Below are 17,154 nucleotides of genomic sequence, written 5' to 3'. Positions count from 1 at the left end.
AGAATAGGATGCATGGCGGAGTGGTGGGAGATGGGATTGGCTTTTAATTCAACCACCACCTCCATGTGATGTTCCCTCATTAGGGCCCCAGGCCATCTGGCATAACCAGGTCCTCAGGGTCTTGCATATGTACAGAAGGGTGGGAGATAAGATGTTTCATAGGGCAGGAGCCATGGCAAAGAAAGCCCTTCCCCTGCATCCCACCAGCTGGAATTCCTTGAGCAATGGAGCCTGCAACATGCCTCCTCTGCTGATCCAGGAGGGGCAGGCCAGTCCCAGTGGGGTGAGACAGTTCCTCAAGTAACCTGAACCCATGCCATGCAGGGCTTTAAAGATAATAACCAACACTTTGAATTGCATCTGGAAGAAGACTGGCAGCCAGTGCAGTTTGCAGAGCAAGTGGTGTAACACAGGTCATTCTATGGACCCCAAGAACTGCTTATGTTGCTGCACCCTGTACTAGTTGAAGCTTCCAAATATTCTTCAAGAGTAGTCCCATACAGAGCACATTGCAGTAATCCAGATATGAGATGACCAGGGCTTGATTGATTGAGCTCAAGAGACTCCTAATCCAGGAAAGGCCACAACTGGCACACCAACCAAAGTTGTGGAAAGGCTGTCTTAGCCATGACTGCCAAGTGCTCTTCGAGCAGGAGTCACAGACCAGGAGAACCATCAAGTTATGAACTGGGTCTGTCTGGAGTAGTGCAAGTCCACCCAGAACTAAGTTGGGTAAAGCCCCAAATCTTAAAGCTGTATGCACCCAAAGCCATTTGGTTTTGTTAGGGTTCAGTTGTAGTCTGTTGTTCCCCATCCAGTCCCTCATAGCCTCCAGGAACTGCAAGAGTGGCAGTGGCATCACTTGGATCACCAGGGATAGATATATAAAGTTGAGTATCATTAGCATATTGATGATACCTCAACCTGTTGGCAAATGATCTCAACCAGCACTTCATATAGATGTTAAAAAGGAGTAGACAGAGTGCAGAGTCCTATGGTATGCCACAGAGGAGTGGTTGTGGGCTGAACCTCTCACTCCCTATCAACTCTGATTAGAACCAACCTTAGACCCAATTTTATAACCAGTTTTACCATGGTTGTTAAGTAAATCTGACTTCCCCAATTGATTTTGCTTGTCAGAAGTTAGGAAGATCCATAAATCATGATCATATGACCGCAAGATCCTGCCCAGTCATACATGCGAGCCAGCTGCCAAGCACCCAATTGCGATCACTTGACAGTGGAAGTTGTGTGACAGACATAACTTTGAGGATGCGTTGTAAGGGTTTTGGGTTTTTTTTAGGCTGTTGTACCTTCTAACCATTGTTAAATGAATGGTTGTAAGTCAAGGACTACCTGTAGTATAAAATACAGAGGATGGTAAAGCAGTTAGCCATGTTTTCTGGGAATCCTGAGAGTGGTATTATTGTTTCACATGATTGAAAAACACTAGCCTTGATTCTGACTCTGCAATCTTGAGTGATCCCAATCTCTAAGCTTAACCTACCTTATAGGATGTTATGAAGGAAAAATGAGGGAATAGCATCAAATCAGAAGTCCAAGAACAAAGATAGGGTAGAACTATAATATACAAGCCATAACTTAAAAGGCTGTTAGCAGGTGTGTCTGAAGGGGGAGAGGAGATGGGCTTCAATGATTGAGCATCCCTTCTGATTTTTAGCCTGAAAAGGAGATGACGCATGCTGAAATCCTAGCAGCCATAGAAGCTGTCATTCCCAATGCCTTTGAAGCAGGTCTGCTACACAGCATCCAGTTTGAAAACATCAATGTAATCTGTGGAACTGCTGGGCGGAAGAACAGGTTGGTATAGATATTCAGCTACTTTATCCCCCAATCCTCTCGACTGAGGGAAATCTGTTTGGCCACTCAGCTTTACTTGGCTTGCTTGGCTCATGGCATCATTAAAAAAACCACTTAGCTGAGACAATGTGTAGTTTCCTTCACTGATCATCAGTCTAATCAGTGTTACTCATCTTTGTTAACTTTAAGATGTATAGACTTCAACTCCCAGAATTCTCCTCTCCCCCTCCCTCCTTTTCCCTATCTAATCTAATCTAATCTAATCTAATCTAATCTAATCTAATCTAATCACCTAATCTAACCTATCATCTATTTAATCAGTCAGTCAGTGTCTGTCTGTCTGTCAATCAATCAATCAATCAATCAATCATATGGTCATTCATCTCAGTCTAGTGACTCTGAACAACTAACTGCATAAAACCTGGGATCTATCATTTGATTTTCCTACTTCTTCAGTCCTGACTCTTATGAGACATACTAACGTTTAGGGCCCCATTTTAGCTGTGTTTGCACAACATGTCTGGGCAGACCAGCAAAAGCTTGGGCGAATGCATTCAGAAAACGTAGTAAATTTGCTTGGTTTTAGTCCTTTAAAAATACTGCATTATATGAACCCATACTGTTTGGTTAATCTATAACCCAATATATTTTGCAAATTGGAAAAACAAGTTAATTCAGTAACAAAACTAAATATGTTATACTAACCCAGCCTTGGGTTCTTGAGCAGAGTTACTTTAGTAGAATAAATCTTGTTATGTGTTCATTTATGCTCCTTACAATTATGCAATTATTCAACTGAAGGCGTGAGAGTTCAGGACACAATCTAGCTCGGTATTCTGCAAACTTTACAACTTTAAGAGGTGTGGACTTCAACTCCCATAATTCCCTGGCCAGCACTGGGGATTTCTGAGAGTTAAAGCCCACAGCCCTTAATGTGGCCAAGTTTAAAAAAATATTGATCTAGCAGATGAATAATGCATAATCTGGGCCAGGCCAGGCCAGTTACCATTTTTCTTGGGGTATTTGAGAGTTTCCCTTTTCTGTTGCATTAAACATGCCAATTGAATTGCAGCTTTTGGTAGGTTGTTATAAATTATGCAGCCCTGCCATAAAAAAAACCAAATTTCTAATCTAGGCAAAGGGCACAGACGACCTCCTGGACATACAGCCTTTGTCTCCAACAGGCAGCCTTTGGGAAGGGGTGTAAAATTGTATACTTTAAAAGCTGAATATTCAACCTAGAAGCAGACTGAGTTTCTGAAAATAGAGACCTGAATGCTTTTGCTTAACTGGGGAAGTTAACCTTCAATAATTTGGAATTTTGTTCGGCTCTGCTTCTGAGAACGGCCAGATCTGCTTCAGACACACTCCATTGTGTTTGTCTCTCTGCCATCTATGCCACTGGCTCCTGCCATTTTTGCCTATTGCACTGGCCCCGTGAAAGGGGTCATTCTGAACTTTTAAAGGGATTATTCTGAACTTGTTCAGCCATGGGTTCCTGGGGAAGAAGCAGCGGAAACTTCCCCCATCATAATGAAGCTTGATGAAACCATGTCCGTCAGCCATCTTCCTTTTCTTGTCTTCCTATGCAGGTGGCTGATCACAGTATCCGATTTCCGAACTCGGAATCAGCTGTTATGTTCTGGATTAACCTTGGATGAAAACCATTTTGTGCTGCGACGCTGGGATAACCTGGTAATGGAGGACTATCGCATGCACCTTCGAAGGTCCTTAGCCCGCCAGCGTCTGCTGGACACACTCAGTGACTCCTGGGAAGCCAGTCACTTGGATGGCATCTGACCTCCAGAAAGGATATGAATCCAAAGCCAAGCAAAACATGATGATGATGTCCTGCTTGTGGATCTATCTAATTTTTCTTTTTCTTAAGTTAGGAGAACGTTTCCCCTGAAAGCTTATATTCCTGGCTTTTATTCTTGGTCTTTCTAATCACACATTTGGAAAGAGGGTGCCCCCTACAGGATCTCTGAAATATGTATTTTCTGCTTTGCCTGCCTGTCTCCAAAGTACACAACTTTGGAAGGAACTGTCACACCTTTGTGAGTGAAGTCTGTGGGAAGATTTATTTTCCAAAATGCTGTTACTGTTTCCCAATGAAACTGAGGAACAGGACAGTCCTTCTAATTGTGTGAAAAGCAGAAAAGTCTAGGACAATGTTTCTCAACCTTGCCAATTTAAGATGTGTGGACTTTAGCTGGGAGTTGGAAGTCCATGTATCTTAAGAGTTATCAAGGTTAAGAAATACTGCTCTAGAAAGACCATACATTTGTGGTAATTGATTTCCCGCAGCTTAAATTTCCAATTGTTGCCAAGTTTGTGTTAGTCTACTTTCTTTTCTGTTATGGCGAATTTGTATAGATTGAAACATCATTGCTTCATTTCTGCTTGTTTGATATAGTTTTTATTTATTTTTAATTTAAAAAAAAAACCACCCAATCCTTTCATGCATGCAAATTGCTGGAAAAATTGAAACAGGTTATGTTTTCTCCCTCCCATCCACCCCCTGGTGCCTGACCTATTCTGAGTAAATGTTAACATCTGAAATTTATCAGAGGACTCTTAATTTTAGAATCTTATAGAAAGTTATATTGCTGAATGTTCTGATTTACAATTTGCATATAGCTTCCCCAAGTAGTGTGTGCCCCCCTCCCCCCAACTCTCCTTATCCAGTTGTATGATTCAGCTGTTACTGGGCAAGAAGTTCATGGCTGCAACACAGGCAGCTAAATAATTTTAGACACAAATGTAATTATAATGTTAATAATAGATTGCTTTAGGCAATCATATATCTTACTTCAGAATAAGCACCATTTGGTTTCAGAAAGTAATAAATTACATTTTAAAGTAAAAATTACAACACAAGTGTCTTAACTGTACAACTGTGTACTATGTATAATAAATTTAAAATACTATAATAAACTATAGTCAATAATGATATGGATGTTGTATTGGCCTCTGGCATCCTGGTCATCTGCTATATTCTGAATGCCCCCCACCCTTGCCATCAGCAATGGAGCCAACAACTTCAACCTCAATGTTCACCTGCTTCAGTTCCCAGAGCTACATTCAGCGTAGTATAATTAATGGCTATGGGAGCAATAATCCAACCCATTTATACCTTCTACAGAGTTGTAACTGGGGAAATCAGACTGAGCTGAAATGCTTGGCGCTGTGTTCTGCTGCTTCTCTTCCAAAATGTTATTAAAAATAATGCTTTCCCACTGGAGTCATGATTACATGTTCCTTCTATATCAGAATAGTTATGCTCTGGTTAATTGAAAGGGGGTGAGCTGTAGGGAATGGCAGTCTCTAACCTAGAACTGGAGAATGGAAATGGAGTGTCCTCTCTGGGTGCCTCCAAGCCTACTATTTTGGCAATGGGAAATAGCACCCTGAAAGTAGTCAAGTAATTAGTGTATCAGGACAGTGGGATACTTCTACTGCTCTTGGGATTCTTCGAAATGCCCTATTTTACTAGCTTTGTATTAGGCAAAAATAGTCCAAGGATCATACAAAAATTACCCCAGGGCCGCACTGCTCAGAACTACTAGCTCACCTATTGTAGGCATGTTGTCCATCTTACCAAGCTAGGTGATTCTTGTGGCTTGTCTTCTTGCTCCTGGGCTAAATTTCTGAGTCTGAAGAACAGTAATCCCCAGCCATGAACTCTTCTGCAGTGATATTATCTGCATGGGATTTGTTATAAAAGATATTTCATTCACTGTTCCACCCAATCTTTTCTTCTGTATTCAAATTCAGTCTATATTGTACTTCAGTAATTCTCATTCAGAATACTAGACAGTTCCTAATGCTTAATGTGAACAGGTTACTACAGGTAGTCTTCGACTTACAAACATTTGTTTAGTGACCAAAGTTGCAGTGGCACTGAAAAAAGACTTATGAGAATTTTTCACACACACAACTGCTGTAGCATCCCCATGATCATGTGAACAAAATTGGACCCTTGGGACCCGGCATGTATTTATGATGGTTGCAGTATCCTGGAGTCATTAGATCGCTTTTTGCAACCTTCTGAAAGCAAAGTCAATAAGGGAAGTCAGATTCACTTAACAAACCAGTTACTACTTACCAATTGCAGTGATTCTCTCTAACAACTGGGACAAGAAAGGGCATAAAATGAGACAAAAGTCACTTAACAACTGCCTTGGTTAGCAATGCAAATTTTGGGCTCAATTGTGGTTGTAAGTCAAGGACTACCTGCACATCTAATGACTTCCAGTGTTGATAAGGGACATTACTAATGGGGTGGGAGTGGGGGGAGGGGAAGAGACTTTGAACAGGGAAATCTGGCATGGATTGATAGAGCCTTTGATAGAACTGGCCTATCCCAGTCAAAGCATTTGGGAAAGGAACTCTAAAGTCTGCAATCTAATTGTTGGGTTCCTTAACAAATGTTCTTTGAGTAATGATCTGATCATATCTGCTGCCTGGTGCCTAAGCAGGCCATTGGGAGGACATCTTATGAGCTCCCTAAATCAAGCATAGCCAAGTTTCTGGCAGAAAGGAGCTTATTTGTTCCTAGTACAACCCAGCGGTTCAGTAACTTGGTGTAAAATACTGGCATGGCAACAGAACCAATTAACAACTTCACTGGATAAGCTAGAATGATTTGTGTGTACACAATTGAAAGCTTCATCTCAATTGTGCAGAACTACCACCCCACTCCCTCTTTGCTTGGTCTGATTCAACTATTCTAAACTAAATGTTCTTGACAATCTGCTGCAAATAACCCAGGGCATCCAAGACTTAGGAGTGGGTTCATATTTAAAAATAGCTTGACCAAATTTCCCCATTGGTTGCTTTTCCCCTACACTGACTTATCAGTGGCAAAAAACCATAAGGTGCTTTTTCCAATTTTCTGCAATGGTCTGTAGTGATTCCCAACTCAGAAAAGTTGGAGCATGGTGGGAAATAGAAAATTATGACTGCAAGCCAGAAACCAGAGTCAAACATCGGGGCAAGTGGACACTGGGAATCACTAAAGAGAATGTAATATGAAAGCTCAGCATACAGCAAACCATTTGCTTATCCCCATGGATCTGGTCTGCCTCCACTATCCCCACCCCCTCCACTCAAAGACAGCATTGCCAGAATCTGGGGATCCTGGGTTTTAATGAACCTAGGATCCTTACTTTTTCAAATTGCATACTAATTTGTTTCCAACACTTGGTTAGCACTAAATTTTAAGTTGTATTTTACCAGGATTGTTTATGGGCAACGGGTGGGGTGGTATTATTTTTTTTTAAAAATCAAAAGTGGCCATATCCATGCAATCAAAACCCACCCCCCCTTCAGGACATTGATCACATGATTATGGCTACCATTTTGACTTTTCTTTTACTCCCCTGAAAACAGGCCTGCAAGGTTGAAAAGAGAGACAAAGAGAATAACTCTATTCTTTTAGAGAGAGAGAGAAAAAAACCCTCTACCTCTTTTTTCACAAGTGAGAGAAGACCCATCTTTGAACAAGAGGAATTCTATCAAGATACTTAGGCTTTCAGAAAGTTTACAATGTGGCTTTGTTAAATAAGGTGAGTTTTGCTTTCAAGTCCAGCATTAGTGCTGCTACTGAACTAAACTGGTAAATGAGTTGCCAGCACTAAAAGTGAAATACAGTTCATAGGGTGAGCAAAACTACCCCAACTGCTCCTCTTCTTCACTGCAGCATTCAGAAGCTGTAACCAAACTACCAGGAGAACCAGTTGGCAAAACTCTGCCATTGCCTCCCCAAATTCCCAATTCAGGGCATTACTTTTGATCTCTGCCTGGTTTTCTGTGTTACTGTTCCAAGTATCGATAGTGAAGAACATTGCAAATACTTGGTTATAGCCAAAGGTCTTCCTCTTGTCTCAAAACACACATTAATGGATGCAAAGACACCTACAGAGAACCTCTGTATCCCATAAAGTTTATATTTGCAAATAAAATCAGTAAATTACATTAGTTGCTCTGCACAGGCATTGAAGGCAGAGTCAAGACCTCCAGCCCAGGATAACGGATTTGGTAGAGGAAGGTGTAAAGGAAGTGTGTGTGTGTGTGTGTGTGTGTGTGTGTGTGTGCGTGCGTGTGTGAGAGAGAGAGAGAGAGCGAAAGAGACAGAGAGAGTGAGTTAGACAGAGACAGAGAGAGAACATGTGAGGCAGATCTGCCTGAATGCCATAAGGTAATCTTAGGCAACACAGGATTAAATACATTCATTTCAAAAGATTCTGCCCACATGAGGTACAGTTCCTTTGGGGGAGGAAGGTACCAAAGAGGAAGAAAGTCTAGGAATCCTGGGTTCAAAAGACATCTGGAGATAGAATGAAGATGACACAAAATGCCAGTTTTCCCAGGATAGGTGGAATTAAGTCAAAACAAACATCAAATGTCAACCCACGCTAGATTCTAGGGGGTATGAATCTAATACGACTGTGATGGAGGAGCCAAGAGAAGCATCTAGCAGGACAGGAGTTTATCCTCCCAACATTGAAAGAGAGGTAAACAGGTTCAATGGAGATAAGGAACCTTTAGAATAGGTGATGGCCATGGGTGCCCCCCCTCACAACCACTTCTATAGCTTCCAGACTTGGGAACTCGGCTGAACCTTGCAAAGTAGAGCCCAGCAGGAATCTCAAACATGCAGTGGAATTCTAGTAGAATTGGAAACCACACCTCTGCACTCGGGAGACAGAACTGGTTCTTACCAACATTCTTGTAGGCTGAAGCTGAATCATTGACTCTGGATTATGTGGCCTCTCTCCAGCAATAACAAAAAATGAAGATGTGTTATGTATATATATATATTTGCATGTGTGTAGGGATGGATTGTATGTTGGTGGAATCTATTATACATTACACCTGGATGCTACAGGGCCAGGTGTTGGTTTGTGGGGAGGACAGAATGATCACCTTGGAGATTTACAGGAGAAGATTAAAAGAGATGGAGGGGAACGTACCGACTCTCTTCTCCACAGCCTCTGTCTCCACCCAGCAACCACAATAAAATTCAAAACACAACCCTGTCAAATGCAGGCATTACCACCATTCCCACCCCCTCCCCCATTCCCAATAATCATCCCAGGGAATGGATCCCTGAATCACAAAGTCAACATCACATACTTCATTTCAATACATTAAGGCAAAAGGACTCAATGCTGTAGTTCTCAATGCTTCTAGGATCAGTCCAACAGCCCCTTCTCCACTCCATCTCAGAGAACCAGAAGTCCTGCTGCCCCCACGCCCCCCACAGCCAAATCCAATTAACATTTGGAGGAAATAAAAGATTTCTAGGGAGTTCCTCAACCAAGTTTTTCAAAGGTGTGAAGCCTCACTTGGTATTCATAAGAGGACTGGAATCTTGACTAGTATTTTGTCTTAATGAAATAGCCAGACTTTTCAAAATCTGGGGAAGCTTGATCTGTGCCCCTAAAAGAACCCCATCTCCCCATTTTCAGGAATACTTCATGTTTTAAGCTTCTACCGCCATAAGAACATAATATGGGAGATGAGAGGCATCTTTTATGAAGTTCCAGTGATTCTAGAGGAAAAAAACCCCTGGAAACTGTGGTGAACATTCTTAGACTTTAGCCAAAGATGCCCCTACAGAAGTCACAAATAAGCTGGGCCTGTAATTCTTTCTGCCCTTTTTAGGCAATGCAGAAAATTCCTCATTTCCCCAAGGAGACAAGACTGGCTACTTCATCCTTCTGAAACAGGAGTCCTCTGATCCCAAGTTTAGCCCATTCAAATACTCCAGAGTAAGATGCCTTTTTCTAGCTTCTCCCCATCGTTAGAATTCTTATTCACTAGACATCTATTCCCCCATATCAACCAGCATTCATTTTCCTACCAAACCACCTGCTCCACATTTCATTACCAGCTCTCTTTCCCAAGGAACTGAGAAGTTTGATCCTTCCTCAGATTCCTCATCCTTTTCCCATTCTTAGCAAACCCAAGAACCTTGTCCCCAAACCACCTCCCCATAATTCCACCCCTTCCAAAGTTTAACTCTCTTTCACAGAGCTGGGCTGCTCATGCAAGAAGCTGAGAAACGCAGCATGACTCCTCGCCTAAAGTTGAAGAGATCAGTGCTTTCCTGTCTCTCAATAGCATCATTTATGGAAGACATTCTAAAGTTTGTTTCATTTTGCTCCCTCACTGGGGCCTGTGGATGAGAAGGGCCGGTGCGACCAGTCCGACAAGACAAGAGCCCTTTACTTTTGAGAAGAGTAAGAATAAAAGATGGCCGCATAAAGGTGCAATGCCGGCAGCACGTCATTAGCCACACAGTGGGGGAGGGGAGAGGGAACTATCACCACGTGGCACTAAAGTGTGGCATCAGTGGCTGCTGGACTGTGGAGGGGCAGGCAACCACATGCCTGGACCCAAGCGATGAGGCCACAAGATATGGAGCTGTGGCTTTTGGAGGCACAATAGAAAAAGCCACATGGCATGTTCAAAATGTGGCAGCAAAAGGAAGGGACCCACAGGAGGTGCATGTGGGTGGGACAGTGATGTGGCAAGAGGCATCCTGAGAAGGAGGCACAAAGAGCTACAGGGCAGTGCCCTGGCATCAGAAGGGTTAACCCAGCCATGCAAATTGGTTGATGCCTCTACTCAAAATATCCTGCAGACCAGTCCAACATCACTCACTACTGTTGTGTATTTTTGCCTAAATAGACAAGGCCATTATTTTGTCGGTATGAGTTTCACCCCTTTCATCTTGTCTCTCATATCAACATGGTGGCTGGCTCCTTCCCACCTCATTCCATGGTCTAGCTATTCCTATTGGCGATTTCTAGTCATTCTAGGGATTTCTGCCACCTCTCTTCATACATTTGAGGCTTTCAGAGTCCAGACCCAGCCTCCTTCTCCTTTTTAGGCTGCAGGGAGCCACACAGTATCTCAGAAAAATTGCTCATATAGATTTCGTGATCCTGTATTTTCCCCAAGCTAGGCACAGGGCAAGAGTGCTTGCTGAAAACAGGCGCTTCCTCCTGGAGATACAAGCACTTGCAACCTTGGCCGCACCTTTTGAGCATCATCCTTGCCCTGCATTTTCCAACAAGGGCCACAAGTTTCCCTTGTTTAATAAAAGCAAAGCTGAAACTTTTAAGGTTTGGTGAATATCCTGGCTGCCCATGTAAAAGTTTATTTGCAGAGGGGGCCTACCACCAGTTGGATTTTTTTTTTTTTTGCATGCCTGGGTTAATTGTGTGATCATGAACAGAAAAGGGTACACTGCTGGTCTCAACAGGTGTCAGATGTGCAAGTTACCCAACATGATAGAAATGGGTATGTATGTGCCAAGATCCACCTTATACAAATATGGCGTGGCTACGCCATGTTATTAATGATTGTGGAAAGAGGACTTTGCTGTCTGACACAAAAATAGTTTTTAAGGAGCAAGAATAGGCCAGCTACACGGCCCAGATGTGACAGAGTGGTGGTGGCAGCTAGTGGTAGAGTCACAGCATTAGTGAGGTGCTGAAATGGGGCCGCCACAAGGCCTACAGCCATGGAATGAGTCCTGCAGACTTCTCCATAGCTCACAATATCTGGTATAAAGATTGGGAAGATAAACAAGTGAAGAGGTACACCTGCTCCCACTAAGCAACCTACTAAGGATCCCAGCAAAGAGCAGGAGCAAGAACTCCCTTTATCTGAACCATATATTTCAAAAAAGCTGCCCATTGCTGGGTCCTGGCATTGGCCCTCTGTGTATGGAGGGGGGACGACGACAGTTATGGAGCAGCTCCTCTCCCCCCACACATTGGAGTCTTTTTCTTTGGCAGCTCAGCATATGGGAGGGGGAAGGGATATTCCCACCATAGCACATATGTGGTCAATATCTAAGATTCCCGCCCCACTCCCACTCCCAAGTTTGGGCTGGTAGTAGGAAAAACATGATAATACGGAAGGAGACCAGAGTGGGAGAATTTATCCCTATCCTACATTCTGTCCCTTTCCAGCTTCTTTTGTCTTTGCTACAATCTGGAGCTAGAATGTTGCCACAGATACTCCATAGGTAGAAGAGCATAAGAGATGTTCCCCTTCAAACTTTGTTAGGGAAATCCTCAAATGCACATCTCCGTATTTGGAAGTACAGAAACATGAGTCATGTGCAAATGGAAGCGATTTTGAAATGAAAGTAATTTGAAGCCTGTTGCTGAACCTGAGAATGCAAGGAGTGGAGCAGGAGCACAAGAGCATGGAAGTACAACATGCATGGACCAAACCACAAGATATATGAAGGAACAGTATTTGCACACTGCTATGGTCAGGATTGTGTGTACTCTGTGATAGAAAGAGATGGGGCAAGGAAGAGCCATTTATTTAGTTCAATATTATGTACTGAGTGTCCTAGATTTGTCCATTAATGAGCCCTACAACACACAAGCATCAAATACAATCAAGTTTCCTATGGATAAAGACTTGAGATTCAAGTGGTCTTTGTGAAAAGTATTAATCATATTAACAGGAAGTGACTGGTAGTGTCTGAGATTATTATAGGCAAGCCAGCGCCTCTGAATAGTCATCACCGCACCAAACATCAAGAATGGCTTGAAAGGCAGACTATATTCCATCTTTATACTGTACGTCTAGGATACTGTCCCTCAGCTGAAACATAGCTTGGTCTACATGTAGGTCATTTAAATGCACAACATTTTATGGGAACCAGCCCACCTTCCACGGCCCAACTATAGGATTAAGCTAAGCACAATCCATTCCTTAAATTGGTTGTCTAATCGGAATCAATTATTACAGTAAAAAATAATTTCAAAGGTTTTGGCCACATTAGCAGAGCAATGTGCCATTTCTTTTGATGTAGCTTTTACCCACAAACTTTTTCACAGGATCAGCACATTCAATCTCTCCCCAACAGGATCAGAACACAAAGGGCCACCGCACCCATTTGAAGTGTCTTGCAAATGGCCCCGTTTGTGGAACATTAACATGTGCCTTTTCCTGACTGCTTTTCCTACCCTACTGAAATAACTTGAGACAGGAGGATCATAGGGACTACCCCATGCACTAGTGTTGCTCAGATCCTTCCTTCACAATAATGCTGGCATCAATCCCTGCAATGCTGTCAATTCTAACCAATCCTAGCTACAGAATTTCATCAGTACTGATTTAGCCTCTCAAAAAGGACAAACCCACTTTCTTTTGTCAACACGGTGATAGCCTTGATTTATAGACAATGCATGCCCAGCAGACAACAGCTATATTGTTATGCCTGGGTTTAGTACTATCAAAAATGTTTCCTGTCTTCCTAAAAAGGTCATATGCAACAGGAGGCAGAACTGTGTGACATGCCATGGATCAGACACAGGGGTGTCAAAACCTGATTGCGTTGCGGGCCGTATTGTGATGTTTTTTGCCTTTGAGGAGCAGGGGTGGGCATGGCCTGCGCGGGCCAGATATGGCCCGCAGGTTGCCAGTTTGACAGGCCTGGATTAGAGTCACAGCAATGAACCCACTTTGAACAAGTATATCATCTTTTTTAAAGTCAAACTTGGTTCTTGGTGACTTCATGGACATTGTCTATGCCATTTTCTTGGCAACAGTAGCATTGTGAAATTGCTTTCTTCTGGGATGGGTGATGTCCCAATGTAGCCTACTATCTTGATATCTCCTGAAGGAGCCCCATCTATATACCAATGTGGCTTATCTTCCTACTCTAAAGTCAGCTAGGTGTTGCTATTAAGGCTTATAATCCTGCATCCATTCTCTATTTCCACTGAAAATTCAGAAAGCAAGTTTCTAGCAGTTAATAATTATAGTATTTATCAAAAAAGAAGACATTAAATTTAACATATCCTTTCTGGACAAAAGGTAGCTAGGTAGACAGGTAAGGAGAGGGAGAGAGAAAATCCTGTGCAATGCCCACCTTCCCCTTGTCAATCTAGGCTGTTCTCCCTATCCATCAATAAATGCTTGCATATGACAAATTTACATTTGCATATGCATGTATGAAGGTAGAAATTATATAAATATCTACAGAAGCCACATCCCCAAAATGGCCAGCACAGGACACCACACTGTCTGTTAACTTACACTCAATTTGCATAAACCAACTATTTTCACACAGAAACACAGATTCCCTTTCCTTCTTCCAGCAGAAACAGCCAAAATAAAAGTAACACAGAAGAGGATAAGAATAAACTTGATGGTGAAGGCAAAAGAGGAAGAGATAACTGAACCAGAAAAAAGTGAAAAGAGAGAAGTAGGAACAAAAGCAAATGGAAATAAAGCGATGAGATAACTGAACAGAGGCGAAAAGAGAGAAAAGCCCAATTTAGGTATCACTAATAAGGATGAAGCTCACCTGATGAACACAAGTGATGGCTTATCTTCCAAGGCACCCATGCTTTTCAATAGCTATTTCTAGAAATTCTTTTTAGCTAATATGAAGAGCCCATTCCAATTCACAGGTAATTATCGGGAGAAGGAGGAATCCAATCTTCCTACCAAGTTAAGTATGGCACTTGCATGATCTGAGGTCCTCCCCAGAGAATGTTTTGTAAAGTAAAGAAATATAAGCAAATTTCATTTTCTCGTAGGTCTTCCTCCCCCCTTTTTAACGGCAGAGTACTTAACAATCCTGGTAATTGTGGAGATGTACAGAGCAAGCTGTTACATGGCTGGATGAATTGATGTGCAAATAGCAGTTGCTACGAAAGAGCCATCAGCAATAACAGAAAGGATGACGGATGGGTGCAGGTAGAAGGTGTTGCACTACGGGATGGCTAGTACCAGCCATCTGATTAGCAAAGCTGGTGGCTATGCTGATGGAGAATGAAGAGCAAGTGTATGTGTACAACTATAAACACACACATACACACCTGGGAAGTGATGATACACAGGTTAGGGGTTCATACACTCATGTCAATGCTGTTGGGCTGGATATATGAAATGGAGAGATTGCTACATGGCAACGCAACAGAGAAAAGTGCACACCCATGAGGGTGCCCAGGCAGGCTTTGGTGAGCTTCTCCAAGATCCCCCACTCTACCCTCACCCCCACAGGGTCTCTCTTTACCGCTTTCCCTGTGCCCGGCCCCGCAGCTGCAATCCCTCCACCTCTTTGTTCTCCCCATGGTGGAGGTCCATTGTACATTCAGGCAAGAGGCACCCCGGGGCAGGGCAATTTCCCCCATCACCTCTCCAGAAAGAACTTGAGGGCACGGGCGATGTTCATGCGATGCCCAACTCGCGTCACGCCCAGGTCAATGAAATCTTCCTTAGTGAGGGAAGGCAGATGAGATCCATCGATTTCGTTGTCCAGGAATCGATCGCGGTGTTCCCCCAGCTTCAGGTACTCCAGCCAGTCAGCCACATCGTATTTAGTCCAGAAAGGCAACGGCTTGGAGCCAAACGGCTTGTCCGTGGCTGGAGGCAGGAAGTGGGTTGGGGACAGAGAACGGCTGCCTGAAGGGAAGCTAGGGAAGGGATGTTCACCCCCAGAAGTGGGTGAACCACGGAGGTCAAAGACGCCAGTATAGATGGGTACAGAAGGCAGGATGGGAAGAGAGGAAGGCCTTGGGGTGGGGCTAATCTTGTGCTCACTGGGCAGGGCAGCTGGACTCGGGGCCCGTCGCAGGGCAGGACGGATGTCAAAGTCCACACTTTTGGGATGCTTGCCCTGGGGGGACTTAGGCCAGTTGTGGAAAAGACTGCTTACAGGCTTGGAGGAAATCAGTGATGGGGATGTCTCATCTGGGAGCCTGCAGGGAAAGAAGACAAGGAAGGTGAGATGGTTATCATCTACCATGTTCCCTGTTGGAAGAGGCTAGGAATCCTTAGTCTAGCAGGACCTTCCAATTAATTTACTTCTATGATCTTTTACTAACATATTTCTCTGAGGTAGATTTCAGGTTATAGTAGACATAATGTTTAAACGCATTAATATTCAATAACAGTAATAGATCCATTAATATTAATATTTTTAAAAATATTATCTCAAAGATGGGGCACTCAGTTCCAATGTTGGAATTACTACTGAAGAAATCTCTGTTAACTGGTTAGGAATTCTAGGAATCAAATTCCAACACACCTGAAAGGTGCCATTATGAAGAAACCCTTCCTTGATGCTAAACTTGGGAGAAATCTGTGGGAAAATCTGGAATCAGTGGCAGATACAGAGCACTGCTGCAAAGAAAATGTAACATGATCCTATATTACTGGAATAAGTGCTTTATAGTCCTTGATGGATTAAAGAATACCATTATAATGGAAAAGGAATTAGCTGAGGGAAGAAACTCATACCAAGCATGCCTCAACTGTGATACGGGAAATAGTATGGCATTGGAGGAATTTCATTGTATTTTCCCACCACTGATGTGATTGTGGATGAATGAAATAATGGAGCAAATGAGATTTTATGATATAATTGTGTTGAATGGAAAGGAGAGATGCTACAGATCCCCAGTGTCCACATCAATCATGTGTGTTGATAGGTCTATGGATGCATGCAGTATCTACAGCAGTGTTTCTCAACTATTGCCTTTCCAATATGTGGACTTCCAACTCTCAGAATTCTCCAGCCAGCTACATTACCCAGGGAATCCTGGAAGTTTAAGTCCACATATTGAAAGCTGACATAGCTGAGAAACACTGGCCTACAGCATAACAGCATCTACTTTAAACAAGCAGAAAAAGTCACAAGCAGCTTTAATAACAAGAGATGAATTAGGGCTGGGAAATTCCATGATACGAAAGAACAAAGATTTAAGGATAAGCCCATAATCAGCAAGTATACGTCTATATAGAAAAATTGGTTACTGGATCTCTTCCATTACCCATTTCTTTTCTAAAAAAACCAAAAAGGTGAAGAACTTGACCTTCCAAAATGCATTAGGATTTATGACCCTGAGGCTGTGTAGGGAAGAACAAAAGCCTGCTATCTTCTACCAGTCTAGGACAATAACTTATCATCCTTCCCTGGAAGTTGGAGGCAATATATCAGGTACCACCAGACTGGGCCCTACCTTTCTTCCTAGGAATCCTTCAACTGAAACATCTGTTATGCTGGCTTGCACCTTATTCGTCTTCCCCTAAGCTTTAGCTTCAGTTCAGAATAAAGAATTGATATTTTTTTTAAAAAAATGTTTTTTCCTAAAATCCATTTTATATGGTTAAGAACTTTTCTTTCTGTCTTTATGCACCATACAATCCCCCTCTTTGGCTCCCCCAGCTGTTAGGCTGACTGAGACTACAGAAGTACCTCTCTTCTCCTCCACCCTTCGCTGTGAATTATTGGGCTGATTTTAGCAGTCCAAGTAAAGAGGAAGGCGAAAGTAAAATATC

At 42.7% G+C, this 17,154-nt stretch overlaps 2 protein-coding genes across 9 annotated transcripts in view; one reads left to right on the top strand and one right to left on the bottom strand.

Moving 5' to 3' along the window:
• C4H19orf81 (chromosome 4 C19orf81 homolog) overlaps positions 1–3,681 on the top strand; it is a 30,099-nt gene extending 26,418 nt beyond the window's left edge. For both annotated transcript variants that reach the window (XM_087891968.1, XM_034423177.3), the window contains 2 exons: positions 1,682–1,821; positions 3,414–3,681. In XM_087891968.1, the coding sequence (XP_087748094.1) occupies positions 1,682–1,821; positions 3,414–3,621 (348 nt within the window). In that variant the 3' untranslated portion in view covers positions 3,622–3,681. The remainder of the gene's footprint in view (positions 1–1,681; positions 1,822–3,413) is intronic.
• Positions 3,682–4,217: 536 nt separating this feature from the next.
• SHANK1 (SH3 and multiple ankyrin repeat domains 1) overlaps positions 4,218–17,154 on the bottom strand; it is a 110,463-nt gene continuing 97,526 nt past the window's right edge. For all 7 annotated transcript variants that reach the window (XR_009623069.2, XR_009623070.2, XR_015733743.1 and 4 more), the window contains one exon: positions 4,218–15,572. Coding sequence is in view for 3 of the 7 variants with exons in the window: in XM_060693638.2 (XP_060549621.1) it covers positions 15,005–15,572 (568 nt within the window). In the remaining 4 variants the exon portion in view is untranslated. The remainder of the gene's footprint in view (positions 15,573–17,154) is intronic.

The sequence above is a fragment of the Pantherophis guttatus genome, chromosome 4 (genome assembly GCF_059756535.1).
Source record: "Pantherophis guttatus breed Tessera chromosome 4, ASM5975653v1, whole genome shotgun sequence".
Taxonomy (NCBI): Eukaryota; Metazoa; Chordata; class Lepidosauria; order Squamata; family Colubridae; genus Pantherophis; species Pantherophis guttatus.
The sequence above is the reverse complement of the archived record's forward strand: the minus strand, read 5'-3'. Positions and strand labels throughout refer to the sequence as shown.